The sequence below is a fragment of the Juglans microcarpa x Juglans regia genome, chromosome 5D (genome assembly GCF_004785595.1).
Source record: "Juglans microcarpa x Juglans regia isolate MS1-56 chromosome 5D, Jm3101_v1.0, whole genome shotgun sequence".
NCBI lineage: Eukaryota > Viridiplantae > Streptophyta > Magnoliopsida > Fagales > Juglandaceae > Juglans > Juglans microcarpa x Juglans regia.
In genome coordinates, this window is record NC_054602.1 from 4,315,534 (window position 1) to 4,332,187 (window position 16,654).

Consider the following 16,654-nt stretch of genomic DNA (forward strand, 5'->3'; position numbering starts at 1 on the left):
ATGCGTGTCAAATACTGACCTGGTGAGATTCTGTAAGTCCAAGTTCCCAAGGACCACCAGCATGCTTGATGGAACTTATGGGGCTGGCTCCAGTTCCACCATCATGCCCTGATATCTGCAAGGCAAATGAGAGTTGTCGGTAAAATACCAAAATAGGGAAAGAAAAGGTAAGAAATATTAACCGTGACCTTTGAATTTTCATTGGACAAAGAAGATAGGATTTTCAGCTAGAAAGTAAAATTAAACTTCTTTCAACATCTCCAGGAACATACTTTCAGAAAATGTAAACAAAAACATACAAGATGCTATCCAGCATAATAAATAAATGGTTTCATATGCAAACGAATATGTGCATTTAGTTAGAAGGCTTATTCCAAACTAACGGATTTCTAGTTACTCGTGGTAAAAAGCCTAAGGGCTAATTGGACACTAGTATCTCATAATTATGTGAATAGTAGTAAAATGGTTTGAGTTAAGATATTTTATTGTGTTTTGGAAAATGAGAGAAAATTTTGAATAAAAATATTATAAATTTAAAAAATTGTTTGAATATTATTTTTGTTTTGAAGTTTGAAAAAGTTGTATTGATTTCTGTGTTTTGTTTTTAAGTATGTAAAAGTTATAATAGTTAGGTAATGATTAGATGAAAAAGTCGAATATTTGAAATTGAAAAGTGTTTGTGTTGAAGTGATGTTTGGAAAGAAAATTGTGAGAAGTTTTGAGAATTGCTCATCTCGTCTCATTACCCAAGCATACCCTAAGATGCTTAAATTCAAAACATAAGTTGCAAGACTGATTAGATCCCATTATAATATTTAGCAAAGAGATCATCTCTTACTTCATTGTGATGTAGGTAGCACATTTTCGCAAACTGTCTCGTTATGATGATCAAGAGGTAATATTATTTCTCTTTTTCTTCTCATTATTATTTTCCTTTGACGGTTCTATACATACATACATTTTTTTTATCAGTATTCTATACATACATTAGAGAGGAAAAATTTAGAATGGGGCAGTTACCCATTAGCTTTCAAGCATTTGAGGGAGAGGTGGCGAACCAAAGGAAACAAGCAAAAGAATACTAGAGCATGGTTTTCTTAGTTAACAAAATAAGAAGCCATAGACCAATATATAACATTTAGTTCAAAAAGAAATTAAAGATCAATATAGAACGCCCTTTACAAATTCAGCTCTCATATGCTACTGGGTTACCATGCTATACTAGCATACCATCTGTAACATAGTCTGATGGAACACACAAGTTTCTGACGTCTCCATAATGAGATATAGAATGGAGAAACTATGCTGCAGAAATGTAAGATAGCTCACTGCTTCAAATGCAAAGATGACAAGCTATATACCTGTATAATATCAGCATTACCCTTTGAAACCCCAGAAGCAACAGTGCCAATTCCAGCTTCTGCCACTAGCTTTACTGAAACCTTAGCCTTAGGATTAACCTATTTATTCAGCATAGATTAGTTATCATTTTGATCGGAGTGCTAAGTATCTCATTCTTACAAAATATTCAGATTTATGCAACTGATAATCACCTGATGAAGGTCAAAGATCAATTGTGCAAGATCCTCTATAGAATAAATGTCATGGTGTGGTGGTGGAGAAATCAGCGGTACCCCAGGTTTAGAATTTCTCAACCTTGCAATATATGCACTAACTTTCTTCCCCGGCAGTTGACCACCTTCACCAGGCTTCGCACCTTGTGCAATTTTGATTTCTAATTGATCAGCATTGACCAAGAATGTTGGAGTGACCCCAAAACGTCCTGAAGCAACCTGAAAATGATGTAGTGACTTCAGTAGAGCAACAATATTTAAATGCTTAGTTGGAAGCTAAACTCCTAACAAATAGAACAGCCTTATGATTATGATTAAAAGATCATCACTTTCATCTCCAATCATTGAATAAACACAATTATGCAACAGTGCTAAACACTGAATAATATAGTTAGAGATTGTGGAAAACAAGAAGTTATGAAATTTTTCTGAAGCAGAAGTTTAATGAAGTGACCTGCTTGATAGCACTTGTAGCTGTATCCCCATTTTGAAGACCCTTGAGATGAGGCAGTGTTGGTGAATACCCATCAACAACATCTGTAAGTGGTCTCCAGCGTATGGGATCCTAGATGTCAAATATACCGAGCATATCACAATCTCCAAAATATGTCTCAACTTGACAGATGGAACTAAGAGGGGATATAAAAAATTAAAAAATGGTTATGCATTACAACCAACTTATAGAAAGAGAAAACTACCTCACCACCTTCTCCAGAGTTTGATCTTCCACCTAATCTATTCATTGCAATGGCAATTGCTTCATGAGTTTCTCTTGAAATTGCTCCAAGTGACATCCCGCCAGTGCAAAACCGCTGAACAATAGATACAGCAGGTTCAACCTTTCCCACAGGAATTGGGGTGCGATCACTTTTGAACTCGAGAAGATCACGAAGAACCTATGCCAAACAAGACCAGTAGACTTTATATGATAACAGAATGTTGATTTAAAAAATAAAAAATAAAAATCTAAAATATCAGAAGATGAGAAAACAATAGATGACAAGGCAGCACTCACATTGACAGGTCGGTTGGCCAAATGTTGCTGATAAACTGAAAAGGAACTTTCACTCTTTTGGCGAACAGCTTTGTGGAGTAACTTTGACATCTCAGGGTTGTTTCCATGATACTCCCTAACAAAAATAAAAAAATAAAAGAAAAAGAAGTAAGAGCAAATAGGCTTCAGAACTTTTTTGATCTCTCTCTCACATTTTTTATTCTCTCCGTACATCTACCATTGGTGAACCCTTCTGGTGATCTACACTGGAATCATCATCCCATTAGCTTTTACTGGGTCTGCAATATTTCTGGTTTAAGATGGGCTATTTAAAGCACTTATTAATAGAAACCAAGGTTTTTGATTTCATTCACATCAATAAAGTTTATCTTCTACTTACCAAAAAAAAAAGAAACCAAGGTTTTTGTATTATCATTAGAGGAGGGAAATTTCTTCCGTATTATTGAAAGAGGCAAGAAGGTTACCAAGGAGTTGGTATTCAGCCTTTCTAGCGCTCATTGGCTGGCAAACACCGTGGAAGAATGCTCCCTTTCGGAGGGAAGGAAGGATTTTTTCAAGACTTTTCGGGTTGGGTCTTTGGCAATAGTTGCTCACCGGCATTCTAATGCCTTTGGACGCTACTTGGAAGTCACGGAATATGGTGGTAGTGAGCGTCGAGGCCTGCTTGTGTTCCCGGCAGGGATGGAAGGACGGGCTGGAAAAATCTGTCCATGGAGATGAAGCATGCTCTATCTTCCCTCTCCAAGGTTCTAGTGGTGGTTTAGGGTGGTGGGAAGGGGAAAGAGGTGGGTGGTCAAACTAGGACATACGCGGAGGTTGCATTGGGTGGTGGAGTAGGAAGTAGGGGGTGGCGCATGGTGGTACAGGACAGGCTATGGTGTCACAAAATGGAGAAAAGGACAAAAAGAAATGGGTCACAGGGGAGCGTTCTCTAGCAGGGAGGGTTGGTCGAAACTCTATACCTGAAATAGTTGGAGGTGGTCTGTTCGATGCCTGAGCAGGAGAAAGTGAAGGTCAGAAGGTACTCTTTGGTTTGAAGGAGGAGCTCTGTTGTTTGAAGAAGGTTGTCGAAGCACTTATAGGCAGTGTGGACTATGATTAGGCCGAAATTAAGGTTGGATAAAGGTAAAACGAAGATGGGCGTGGGCTGGACACGCCAAGCCCAACCCAAAATGAGCTAGCGTCTCAAAAGGACTGGGCCTTCCTTGAGAAGGGCTCCACATCCTTAGCTAGGCCCAGTGCGACGTTGGCCAACAATGGCAACAGCCCAACAACAGCCAGCGAGGGACTATTTTGTCGCCAGCAACGGCCCAACACCAATGGCTCGTCGCCGGCGACTTTAGGGGCTAACTCCAGTAACCTCTGCACCAGAAATCTTGAGTTGGAAGTGAGTTTGCGACCTAAGGAGGCTACGCAGCTAGATCCCGTGTCATTGGGAGGGCCAATGGTCAATGGAGAGGCACAAAAGGGTGCAATGGACCTGTCTGGGTTGCCTCCCACCATCACGATCGTGAAAGCGACGTCACCGGCGCCGGCGACTGTTGAGTTACCACAGGGTTCTGAAAAGGAGAAGATGGGAGGGTTGCAACACTATGAGAAGTCACAGAACATGCTAGCAGCGACCTTTGGGCTGACGAAACTTTCCTCGACTGCCCAGAAACCGATAAAGGTGCCGGGATCCTCTTTAGTTGCTCAAAAATCCCTATCTGTTGACCCTGACAGTGCAGGAAGCCTGGATAACTCAGAGGAGGTTGCTACGAAAGGGGCTCTGATAGTATTTGAGTCTACAAATAGAGAGGATGCAGCGAGGGGCAGGTTCTCTGTTGAGGGATAGAACCTACTCCATTGAACTTGTTTCATCCGAGGGTGTCAAATTGGGTAATTCAAAAAGCCATGGAGATCAAACATTGTGTTGGGATTACATGCCAGGGTTTTGAAGATGAATTTTTGGCATTACTCACAGCTATTGAAGCTGGACATGCAGAAGCCAAAGCTAATCCATCTCTTAATTTGGATAAAAAAAGAGAACAAGGACTCAAGAGGCTTACATGGGTAATGAACGATGAGGGAGGGGAGCAGAGCTCTAGCCGGGAGCGTCTTAAGGAAAGGGCAACGACGGTTCTGATATGAAGCCAAAAATTATATCTTGGAACATAAGGGGGTTGAACGAGGAGGCCAAACTGCTCCAAGTCAGGAACTTACTTCAACAATGGCAAGGTGATATCATTTGTTTACAGGAGACCAAGTTAGAATTAATTACAAGTCAAATAGTTCCAAGTTTGTGGAGAGGGCATCATGTCGAGTGGTCGTATCTGTCTTCTAAAGGAGCATCGGGTGGTGTCCTTATCATATTCGATAAAAGGGTGGTGGAAAGATTAGAGGAATGTGTGGGTGATTTCACTATGGTTTGCTCCTTTGTAAATAGAGAAGATGGGTTCCGATGAGCACTTGCAGGAGTTTACGGCCCTAATATTGACGCGGAAAGAAGATCATTGTGGGAAGAATTGGTGGGACTTCTTAGTTGGTGGGAGTTACCAAGTTGTATAGGGGGTGATTTCAATGTATCTCGCTTCCCGAGTGAAAGGTCAGGTACGTCCCACATCACACCCGCTATGAGGGAATTTTTTTATTTCATTTCAAAACATGCGCTTATGAATATCCCACTAACGGGAGGCACGTTTACTAGGTCCAACACTCGAGAACTCCCATCTTGGTCTGATAGATTTTTGCTAACTCCAAAATGGGAGTTACATATTCCTGATGTAACTCAAAGACGACTTCCTAGAGTATGCTCTGATCATTTTCCTATCCTCTTGGATTGTGGAGGCATCCAAGGAAGCAGAAGGTATTTTAAATTCGAAAATATGTAGCTTAAATTTGATGGTTTTGTAAGATAGGGTGAGGCAATGGTGGTCCCCTTATAATTTCCAAGCTCCAAGCTTCATATTGGCAAGACAGTTGAAGGCGCTGAAACACGATTTGAAACAATGGAATGAACAAGTGTTTGGCAATGTGCTACTATAGCAACGCTCCCTTCTGGAGGAGTTACAGGGTTTGGAGGGTGAGGAGGAGGCAAGAACTATCTCTTAATCTGAAAAAACTCACAAGAATCAGGTAGTCGCTAAACTTGAACGAGTATTATTGATTGAAGAGATCTCTTGGAATCTCTTGGAGACAGAAATCAAGGGCACGATGGCTCAAGAAAGGAGACAAGTGTACAAAGTTCTTTCATAGGGTAGCTAATTCGCATTGGAGGAACAACGTTATTGATACCTTGATGGTAGATGAAGCAGTTTCTTCAGATCAGTCAGGTATCAAGGACCACATTGTACAGTATTACGAACATCTCCTAGCTAAACAACAACCATGGAGACCGACAGTAGATGGGTTGACTTTCTCAATACTAGATCAGCAACGTGCAGGGTGGCTCGAGAGACCCTTTGAAGAAGAAGAGACATGCAAAGTTGTTCAAGGCATGGCTAGTGACAAGGCCCCAAACCCTGATGGTTTTACCATGGGTTTTTCCAAACCTGTTGGAAAGTGATCAAGGGTGACCTTATGCGGGTATTTCAAGAGTTCCATACATATGCTAGCTTTGAAAAAAGTCTCAATGCTACCTACCTAGCACTCATTCCCAAAAATGTGAGGTCAGTGGATGTTCGCGACTATCATCCCATTAGCCTTGTGAATGGGGTCTACAAGATTCTTTCAAAAGTGCTAGCGAATTGATTGAGTACGGTGATGGAGAAGTTAATCTCGAAGCCACAAAACGCATTTGTCGAAGGTAGAAAAATTCTAGATTTGGTTCTAATTGCAAATGAAGTGCTGGACGGACGACTCAAATCGCAACCTCAGCTACTTTGCAAACTAGATATGGGAAAAACTTAAGATCATGTTAATTGGAAATTCTTGCTTTATTTACTTGCAAGATGCGGTTTTGGAGAGCAATGGATGAAATGGGTAGAGTTTTGCATCTCAACAGTCTGTTTCTCTATCTTGGTGAATGGTTCACTGGTAGGTTTCTTTGACTCTTCCCGTGGTTTGAGACAGAGATATCTGCTCTCTCCCCTGCTCTTTCTATTTGTCATGGAAGCTCTCAATAAGATGATTGTGGGCCTTGTGGAAGGTGGTTTTCTCTACAGTTTCTCGGTGGGGAATGGTAACTCTTTTCATCTTTCTCACTTGTTGTTTACTGATGACACTCTCATATTCTGTGGAGTAGACCTCGGGTATATCCAATCTTTGAGGGCTCTTCTTCTTTGTTTTGAAACTGTTTCGGGTTTGAGAGCTAATCTCTCAAAGTCTGAATTGGTATCGGTGGGGAATGTTCCTGAAGCGGTAGCTTTAGCCTCTCTTGGGAAGTAAGGTATCTTCTCTACCTCTTCAGTATCTTGGCTTACCCTTGGGTGATTTCCTTTAAATCAGAGCAGATTTGGGATGTTGTGATTGAAAAAGTGGAGGGCAGGTTGGCATCTTGGAAGAGGTTGTATCTATCGAAAGGAGGTAGGCTCGCGTTGATTAAAAGTACTCTTTCTAACCTCCCCACCTATTTTTTGTCATTATTCCCGCTCCTAGCTAAAATTTCCAACCGTATTGAGAAGCTACAACGGGATTTTTTGTAGAGTGGTTTGGGGGATGAGTTCAAGTTCCATATGGTCAATTGGTCCATGGTTTGCACTCCATTTTCCAGGAGTGAATTAGGGGTGTCAAATCGTGTTAACGGGTCGTGTTCGTGTCGTGTCGTGTCGTGTCGTGTCAAGGTATGTACATTACACTTAACGGGTCAACACGAACACGACCCGTTAAGGATTTCGTGTCAAAATTTCAAACCCGAACACGACACGATAAGATAACGGGTTGACACGACACAACCCGTTATGACCCGTTAATGAATAATAAATAAATTGACACAAAATGACACGACACGACCCGTTCCATTTCAACCCGTTTACGTTAATGAGTTGAACAGACACGATACGACACGACACGACCCGTTTGACTTAATTGATTTTATATAAATATTTAAATATAAATAATATCTATAAAAAATAAAAAACTAACTACAAGTCTAAAATTACAATCCAAATAAATATGATCCACACAATTTGTAATAATATTCATTATTAAAATTACATCCCAAATATAATAAACAATACATACAATGTAAATATATTAATGTTACAATTCCAAATATAATAAAAAATTTAAAACATAGATCTAAACAAATTTAGAAATTGAAGAAGGAAGTGGAGCGTCCTCCTTGCCCTTTAGGTCTAAGGGTATAAAGGTAAATTTAATTTTCTTAATGGGTCATAACGGGTTGACCCGTTAAGCAATCGTGTCTTAACGGGTCAACCCGTTTTGACCCGAACCCGTTAAGGCTAAACCCTAATCCGCTTTTATCGTGTCGTGTCACATATTGCCACCCCTAGAGTGAATTGGGGATTCGTAACTTGATGAAGTTCAACCAAGTTCTATTGTGTAAATGGTTGTGGCGGTACCAACACGAAAAGGGGGCCCTATGGAAGTCTGTCATTGATGCGCAGGTTGGGGAAGCATGGACTGGTTGGTGCTCGAATAAGGTATGAGGCCCACATGAGGTGGGTTTGTGGAAATACATTAGGAAGGGTTGGGAGACCTTAAGGAGACATACACATATTGCAAAGGGTGATGGCTCTCGTGTTAGATTTTGGCACGATAAATGGTGCAATGAACGAAGTCTCCAAGACACTTCCCCCGCCATATTTGAGATTGCACGAGCAAAGGATGCATCAATAGCGGATCTCTTGGCCTTTTCTAGTGGCTCCCTCACTGGAATGTTGATTTCACTAGGCAAGCCCAAGACTGGGAGTTGGAGGTTATCACAGAGTTCTATGTGGCACTGTATTCCGTGCATATGATCAAGGGTACTATAGAAAGGATGTTTTGGAGCTCTTCCAAGAAAGGTAAATTCATGGTTAGATCATTTCACAAAGTTTTAACGACCCCAAGCATGCCCACATTCCCATGGAAGAGCATCCAGTAGACGAAAGTCCCTTCAAAAGCAGTTTTTTTTGTTTGGACATCAGCATTGGGCAAAATTCTCACAACAAATAACCTAAGGAGACGTCGAATAATGGTGTTGGACTGGTGTTGCATGTGTAAGAAAGATGGTGAATCAGTTGACCATCTGTTTCTACATTGTGAGGTGGCCAGGACCATGTGGGCTGATTTTTTTACAAGATTTGAATTATCATGGATCATGCCCCGTAGATTGGTGGAGTTTCTAGCATGTTGGAGAGGTCTCTGAGGAAATACACAAGTTGCAGCAATCTGGAAAATGGTCTCCATATGTAGGTGTTGATGTATTTGGTGGGAGCGAAATGATAGAAGCTTCGAAAACCACGAGAGAACAATAGAGGAGCTGAAATTTTTTTTCTTTAAAACATGGTTTTCATGCCATTGTTTGTAACGGACTAAATGTCCATGACTTTCTACTTTCAGTTGTAAACTCTAGTTAGGTACTTTTCATGTATACTCCTTGTGTACTTGGACTTTGCCTATTATTATGAATAAAACTTCTTGATTACCAATAAAAAAAAAAAAAAGGCTCAATTTGGATTGAGAAACACTCTCAACCCATCTCATCTCATCATTACAACTTTTACAAATTTTCACATAAAATACAATAAACAATTCAGCTTTTTCAAATCCCAAAACAATAATAATATTAAAAAATAATATTCTAACAATATTTTATTCAACTTTCAACTTTCGTCTCAACTCATCTCATCTCAACTCACTATTCAAACCTAACCTAAACAAACCCAAAATTTTCAAAAAATTTTGGTTATGTATTACTTATCATTTACTTGGTCATGTATTAATTATAGCATGGTTAGAATCAGTTCTGGAATGGTATAACATGTTCAATTAAAGTGATAATAAGCTATACCTCCTGGTCTGAATTGTATAAATCCAAAATTTTCTAGTCTTTTAGCCGTATCCTCAGAGAAAGCCTTTACCCAAAAAGATAAAGTCTCCCTTGCTAGCTGCAAAAAAGGAGGATTTCAAAAAATGGAATTTAATTGACAAAGACACCATCAGTAAATGCACCATCATGTATAAGTTCAAAGATTATAATTAGTTCAGGAAATTGAACAGTACAAACCTACCACTGTGTGAAACTTAGGCGAACCAATTGAGAAACTCTATAGGTGACAATGGCATGTAGCCATAAGAAATAAAGCCCCAAATTAACACACTAAAAACAAATTGATAGCAGTAATAAAAAGTTATTACAGTTCTCCAATTCCAAAGAAAGTGAGTTCCCAGAAATATAGCTTTAAGTTCAGTCTTTATGCTCACATGCAAACTCACAGTAGTTGTATATTGCTATTTTGTGAAACTTATAGCTACCTACTCTCTAACAGTAATTGTACTAGTTCATCACCTCCTCAACAATCCAGTTTCCCTATTCACTGGTTTCAAAGAGAATTAGATATGCTCGCAATGCAGTCTTTGCTCAAGCCCAAACTCACAGCAATACAATTTTATCTTTCACTGCGGTGAAACTCATCTAATTCTGCAGTGAATTCATTTGTTTTTGCTGAAGAGAATACCTTTTCGTGATTTAAATGGTTCTAGAAAAATGATTTAAAAATAAATTTCCTGGACACTTGTACTATATACCCCTTTCTGTACTGGTATATATGTTGAATTTTGTCTACTGTTGAAGTTACTAATCCCCCCAAAAAAATATGTTGAATTTCAAGGCCAAGTGCTTCATATAAGCTGGGTTTCTTACCTCATCAAAAGTTAATCCACCAATACTGGAAACGCTCCCACAAAACGCAAGATCAACAATCTCCTTCCCCAGTCCATAAATCTCAAATATCTGTGCACCACAATAACTAGATACCGGAAACTGGTAATTAGATTGTCACCATGATCAGAAAACATAAATAACAAATGCAAAACATAAAGGGGCCTATTAGAAAAAGGATGTGGAAAACAATGTAACCATATAATAATTCATACAGAAACGATAAAACTTATTCTAAAAACAACAGTAGTGAAGAAGCGGTTCATACCTTGAGAGCAATGAGATGCCCATTTTGGAAAGAATTTTGAGAAGACCGGATTTAACAGCCTAAAATGGTACAAAGCAGTCAATATAAATTACTAATGAATAGGATAGACCAAGAATTTAATGTTTCCCATTATAACCATGGATAAACTAGTGGATAAGTCTTAAGATAAGTCATTACATAATGGTCTTAAAAGAACCGTCAAACTTCCCCATTCCTAGAAACTTTATAGTCAAAAGAAGGGATGTTGATTACATTTTCTGTCAAAACCCACAATAAATATGCCAGATATTCAGAGTCTTCTTTACATTTTTCAACCGTGTAGCATCGGTGTGCATGTAAGCGACTACTATCTTCTCAGTCCGTATATTAGTTTGATAATTGTAAAATTTTAAATTGTACCATAACATATGTAATCTTCATCTTATGTATTAATATGCTGGAGAACAAACAGGTTCCTTATGTTCCAGATTGCTTTAGTAATTGTGTACATTCAATAACTTGTATATCCTCCTCTGAAAAACCCTCAATTTTGACTATAGCTTTCCACATCCGTTAATCTGATAAATTTTAATGTTAGATCTAAACTTGCATTATTATGTGAAACCAATTTCAACCAATACCTAACGAACAGGTTTTTCTACACAATCATAACTCATTTCAAACTCATAGTGCATTATCCTTTCAGTCTTGATTCACCAAAGTATTTTACCTTCTTGTTTTTCACTTTTTGATACATAAAGACAACAAAATATTAGTAAAAGAGTGTTGGGGTGCAACTCACATACATAGGAAAGACGCAGCGATTACCTAGTTCTCCTTGCAAACCCAGGTAATTTTATTTAAAAGGTTTCTCTCATCATATTAGATTTGTACCAAAAATATATTTAAAAAAACCAATATAAACAGCATAAGAACCAATACTGTGATGGGTTTTACAAGAATTAACTAAATATTTCTTCTCACATTTTTTGTACACGGTTAACATGAGTGCCTGAATTAAATTTGGCCACAAACACAATCTGGATGTATGATACACCAAGTATTCCTTCTAATTATTACAAGAGCTTTGCCATTCATCATCCCCACACACCACACTTCTTTATTTTTTTTATTTTTTTTTCTAAAAAATTTGGTTTTATTCTTCTTAAACTAATTGAATTATTCTACTCATCATCTATATATCACACATTTGTTAAGGGAAAAAAATAAAAAAATAAAAGTGTGGTATGTGGTGTGTGGGGATGATGAATAAACTTTTCTTGTTACAATAGCCATCTTGCCATTGCTCATGATGGTGTAGATCCAAAAATATTACTTCAAATATTGGCGTACTGACCTTGCAAAAGTTCTTTTGAGCCTGCTCAATCGTTACAGTAGGCATCTTTCCATTCCTCATCAAGTTTACTGTTTTATTACTCAGACGCCACTGCCGGCAAGTCTCCAATGCCAAATACGGACATATGGCACTGAAAAATTAATTTCAGAGCTACAGAGTTGAGCATTTTCAGGACGATAAAGTTCAGCACAAGCAACAAGCCATTCAAGAGCACAAGCAACGTAAGAATTCTAATACAGATAGAAGCAGAACCCTCCAAGGTGCCTCAATAAAACAGCTATTGTCAAGTTTTTAGTGGATGGAATATGAGAATTCTTGGCAAGCATCAACACATCCTTACTGATATGCATGTAAAACAGCAACAGTTGATGATACAACAGTCTATTTTGAAGCCTTTTAAAAGTACAATATTCTACGATAATGGGGAATCAAATTAGTTACTAGACATGCTGAAATCTAATCTTGTCCCTTTATCACATAGATTTACTTTCAAGGAACTGTTCCTACATCTGTTGAAAATACACCACTTCATTTTTATGGACCTGGTTCAAATTTCCAACAATTGATATATAATACAAAAGGACTTCTTTTGCTTCCTACGTAATGTCATTTATCTAATTGAAACAAAATAGAAGGTGAATGAGCCTATATCAGTAAATATCTTATTTTATTCTCTTGTGAAAGAGAAGATAAACATTCCGAAGTAATTGGCACCAGATCAAACAAAATATTTCCTCATGAAAATTAGTTTCAATATTTTTCAGCATAAACAGAAACATTATAAAATGTAAAAAAGCCACTATATAGAAAAATATCGAAGGAAAAATGACCTTGCACCATATCCAATTAAACAGGCAAACTGATGGGTGCTGAAGCACTGAGCAGTGTCCACTATAATAGATGCTGACATTCGCAAGCCATTCTGAATAAGATGCTGATGAACAGCACCAACAGCAAGAAGTATTGGAACTGCAGGACGAGTTGCTTCCTGGAAGAAAAGGCAAAGACTGTGTTACTCAGAATAACCAAATCAATCTTCAAAACGGTTGTCTTGGATGCCTAAAGAAGGAGAAGATGAAAGAAAGTACTACAAACATCCCCAAGAAGAAACAATAACTTTGCAACCACAAGCTACCTAAATAAGCACACCCATCTTCGGGACAGATATATAATCACAAGTACGAATGAGAGAGAGATTAATGAACTCCTATGTATGTCAAAATGGGACTTGTTTATACAACTTCCACTGCTGATTATAAAGCCACATAAACTTAATCAACAAAAAATGCCCGACGGAACAACAATCAGAATGTAAAAAGGTTGATTATCAATAACACAAGCAGTGAACCCAGAAAGTTGATATTCAATGATCACTTGATTAAATATGTTCTGAATTTTTTTCGAATAACTAGGTATAAAGTGTCAGGCTGAGTTTTATTTTTTTTTTATAAGTAAACGATATTATTGATATGAATAGGCATAGCCAAGTACACAAGATGGTATACAAAAGGTAACACCTATTTAGGAAGAGGAAATAGAAAACTAGAAATTCATGAAAATTGAGGCCACAAAAAATCCACAGCTGTGGCCCATAGAAAAAGAGTGCTGACAAAAAATAAGTTTATATAGGAACGATATTGTAGAGGGCAGATGCAATGCTACTTACAAGCACATCAGCACGGTCAGAGAGAACAAGCAGTTGGGAACCATTTCGAACAGCTTCATCAGCAGCTTCACAAAGTTTATATAGCGTCTTTTCTAAGGAACCATCAACCCCTTTATGGATATCAAAAAATGTTGGCAGCACTTGGCATTTTAAATAGGGATCCCTCAGCAACAACTCGAGCTCCCCTTCATTCAAGACAGGACTAGACAAAATTACCTGCCCCAAGGCAATAAACTAATTAAGCACAGTCAAAAATACAAAAAGTATTACAAAGAATCTATTAAAAAATACTAAATAAAACTAATTTCAAAATAAATATTACAAATATCATTAAAATGGCAGTGATGAAGAAAGAGATGTGCTAACAGACCTGCTTAGCATTTTCAGGTCCAACCTCCAATATATTTCCTCGCTTCCCAATATTGACTTCAAGAGACATGACTAATCCTTCCCTAAGAGGGTCAATAGCTGGATTTGTAACCTGAAAAGTACACAAATGAGTTACTGAGAAAAAATGAATATGATCTTTTTTATAAGTAATAGATTATATTAATAAGAATAGGCATAGTGCAAGTACACAGGGGGTATACAAGAGTTTACACCTAGTTCTAGGCCATTAAAATCTACAGCATTTGCCCAAAGGAATCAAGTTTTCATAAAGAACAATCTAATCTCCTACAAAGTAAAATATCAAGATTTTGTCAAAAAGTTAATTTCAAACTAAAATACTTAAACAGCAAAGAAACACCATAATTTTTAGAATGGTTTTTATCATATTATCCCACATATGTTATACTTGTGTCCATAAGAACAATTCACTAGCAAAGAAGTTCAAGAAAAACGTATTCATTGAATAAAAACAGTCTAAATAGTCTCTCAACTAGGTAGCCTTCTAGAGAAGGCTTGTTTGGTTTAGGTTGGGTTGGGTTTTTTTTGGGGGGGGGGGGGGGGGGGGGGGGGGGGGGGGGGGGGGGTGGGGGTCGGTGGGGGATTGAACAGCAAGTGGCAAGTTGCAGAACTGCATATATCTTAAATCACCACATCCAATGGAGTCACACCAGCTGTAGAATGAAAGGCACAACATGCGCACACAATGCCCATCACAAATCATTCAAATGCTGGGCTCTATGATCTTTCCAGGCCGTAATGCCCTAAAATTGGTCAAGCATTATATAAGCACAACTCTAGAGTGGTGATAAATTGAACAAGAGCATACGCATGTGAAAGGAAGTTTCAGACAGATTTTCAGGTGCACTGGCAAGAAAATTGAAGGGGGCTACGACTAAAACTTCAATTTAACATTTTATCATATGCTGAGGGAAAGAGGTTAAAAAAAAAAAGCAAAGTAGCACTCACATGCACGCACCCATGTGCGCACATAGCAAACTCCAATAATAAAGTACAAGTTCATCCAGACTCAGATAAATTACAGCAAACCTGTGCAAACCGTTGCTTGAAATAATCATAAAGCATGTGTGGCTTCTGAGACAATATTGCCAATGGAATATCATCGCCCATGCAAAACGTAGGCTCCTTCCCTTGTGCAGCCATAGTTTCAATAACCATTTGAACATCTTCGCTTGAGTAGCCAAATGCCCTGGTTCCATCAAATACAGGATAATAAGTGTCAAGATTGGTCTGAATACCTTTTTCATTAGGTTTCTTTCATTATTTATAGAAAAGAGTTACAACTTGCTAGATATTTCTTCTACCGATTTCTCTGTAACACGTTAAGTGTCTATACAAGTTAAGTCTATTTATAGTTAGCCTAATTCTCTGCTATACAATCTAAATATAGAAAGACCTAAATTATATACATAACGCCCCTCTCAAATTGATGCTGGTGGATCGAAAAGCATCAATTTGTCAACCAAGAACTGATGCCGGTGCCGAGAAAGAGCTTTAGTGAATATGTCTGTAGTTTGACGTTGAGTGGAAATGTGAGGGAGAGTAATCACATGTTTGTCAAAAGATTCACGTATGGAATGACAATCGACTTCAATATGTTTTGTACGCTCATGGAAGACAGGATTAGCGGCGATCTGAATAGAACTGGTATTATCAGCATGAAGAGGAGTGGGGTGCAGTTGAGGAAAACCAAGTTCACCTAATAACCCACGAAGCCATGTAATCTCAGAGCATGCAGAAGACATAGCACGATACTCAGACTCAGTAGAGGACTTGGAAACTCTATCTTGCTTCTTACTCTTCCAAGAAATGAGTGCATTGCCTAAGAACATGCACCAGCCGGTAACGGAGCGACGAGTATCTACACATCCGGCCCAATCAGCATCACTATACCCCACCAACTGTAAGGAAGATTATTTATGAAAGAACAACCCGCGTGTAGAGGTGCCCTTCAGATATCGGAGAATCCGGCGGACAGAGGCTAAATGAAGATGACGGGGAGCCTGTATAAATTGACTGACTTGCTGCACAGCAAAAGAAATGTCAGGACGAATAATCGTCAAGTAGTTCAAACTCCCAACAAGTTGCCGATACAAGGATGGATCTGATAGAAACTCTCCTTCTTCCTGACGAAGCTTAAGATTTACCTTCAAGGGAGTAAAAACAGAGTTACCCGATTGGAGACCACCCAATGAAATAACGTCCTGCATGTATTTGTGCTGCTGTAACAACATACCAGTTGGAGTAAGCTGCACCTCAAGGCCAAGAAAGTACTGCAGGGGACCAAGATCTTTCATGTGAAAGGAGGCCTTGAGATGCTGTTGTAATTGCTTAATTAACTCAGTATTTGAGCCAGTAATCACAATGTCATTGACATATACGAGAAGCAATACAATTCCCGACGAAGTCTTGCGAAGAAAAAGGGAGGAATCAAACTGACTTTGAGGAAAATGAAAAGCAAGCAGGTTAGAGCAAATTTTTTCAAACCATGCACGTGGAGCCTGTTTCAGTCCATACAAGGATTGGCGTAGCTGACAAACCTCTGAGGAAGGTGTAGCAAACATGCCGGGAGGTGGGACATAT

General features: G+C 38.6%; 1 protein-coding gene across 2 annotated transcripts in view; it reads right to left on the bottom strand.

The window, feature by feature from the left end:
- The window catches only part of LOC121265165 (ferredoxin-dependent glutamate synthase, chloroplastic), a 39,687-nt gene that overhangs the window by 4,886 nt on the left and 18,147 nt on the right, over positions 1-16,654 (bottom strand). For both annotated transcript variants that reach the window (XM_041168664.1, XM_041168665.1), the window contains 14 exons: positions 15,101-15,260; positions 14,034-14,144; positions 13,664-13,879; positions 12,828-12,985; positions 11,998-12,127; positions 10,662-10,720; positions 10,376-10,481; positions 9,524-9,620; positions 2,590-2,705; positions 2,273-2,470; positions 2,029-2,139; positions 1,554-1,793; positions 1,362-1,460; positions 20-115 (listed from right to left, as the gene is read on the bottom strand). In XM_041168664.1, the coding sequence (XP_041024598.1) occupies positions 20-115; positions 1,362-1,460; positions 1,554-1,793; positions 2,029-2,139; positions 2,273-2,470; positions 2,590-2,705; positions 9,524-9,620; positions 10,376-10,481; positions 10,662-10,720; positions 11,998-12,127; positions 12,828-12,985; positions 13,664-13,879; positions 14,034-14,144; positions 15,101-15,260 (1,897 nt within the window). The remainder of the gene's footprint in view (positions 1-19; positions 116-1,361; positions 1,461-1,553; positions 1,794-2,028; positions 2,140-2,272; positions 2,471-2,589; positions 2,706-9,523; positions 9,621-10,375; positions 10,482-10,661; positions 10,721-11,997; positions 12,128-12,827; positions 12,986-13,663; positions 13,880-14,033; positions 14,145-15,100; positions 15,261-16,654) is intronic.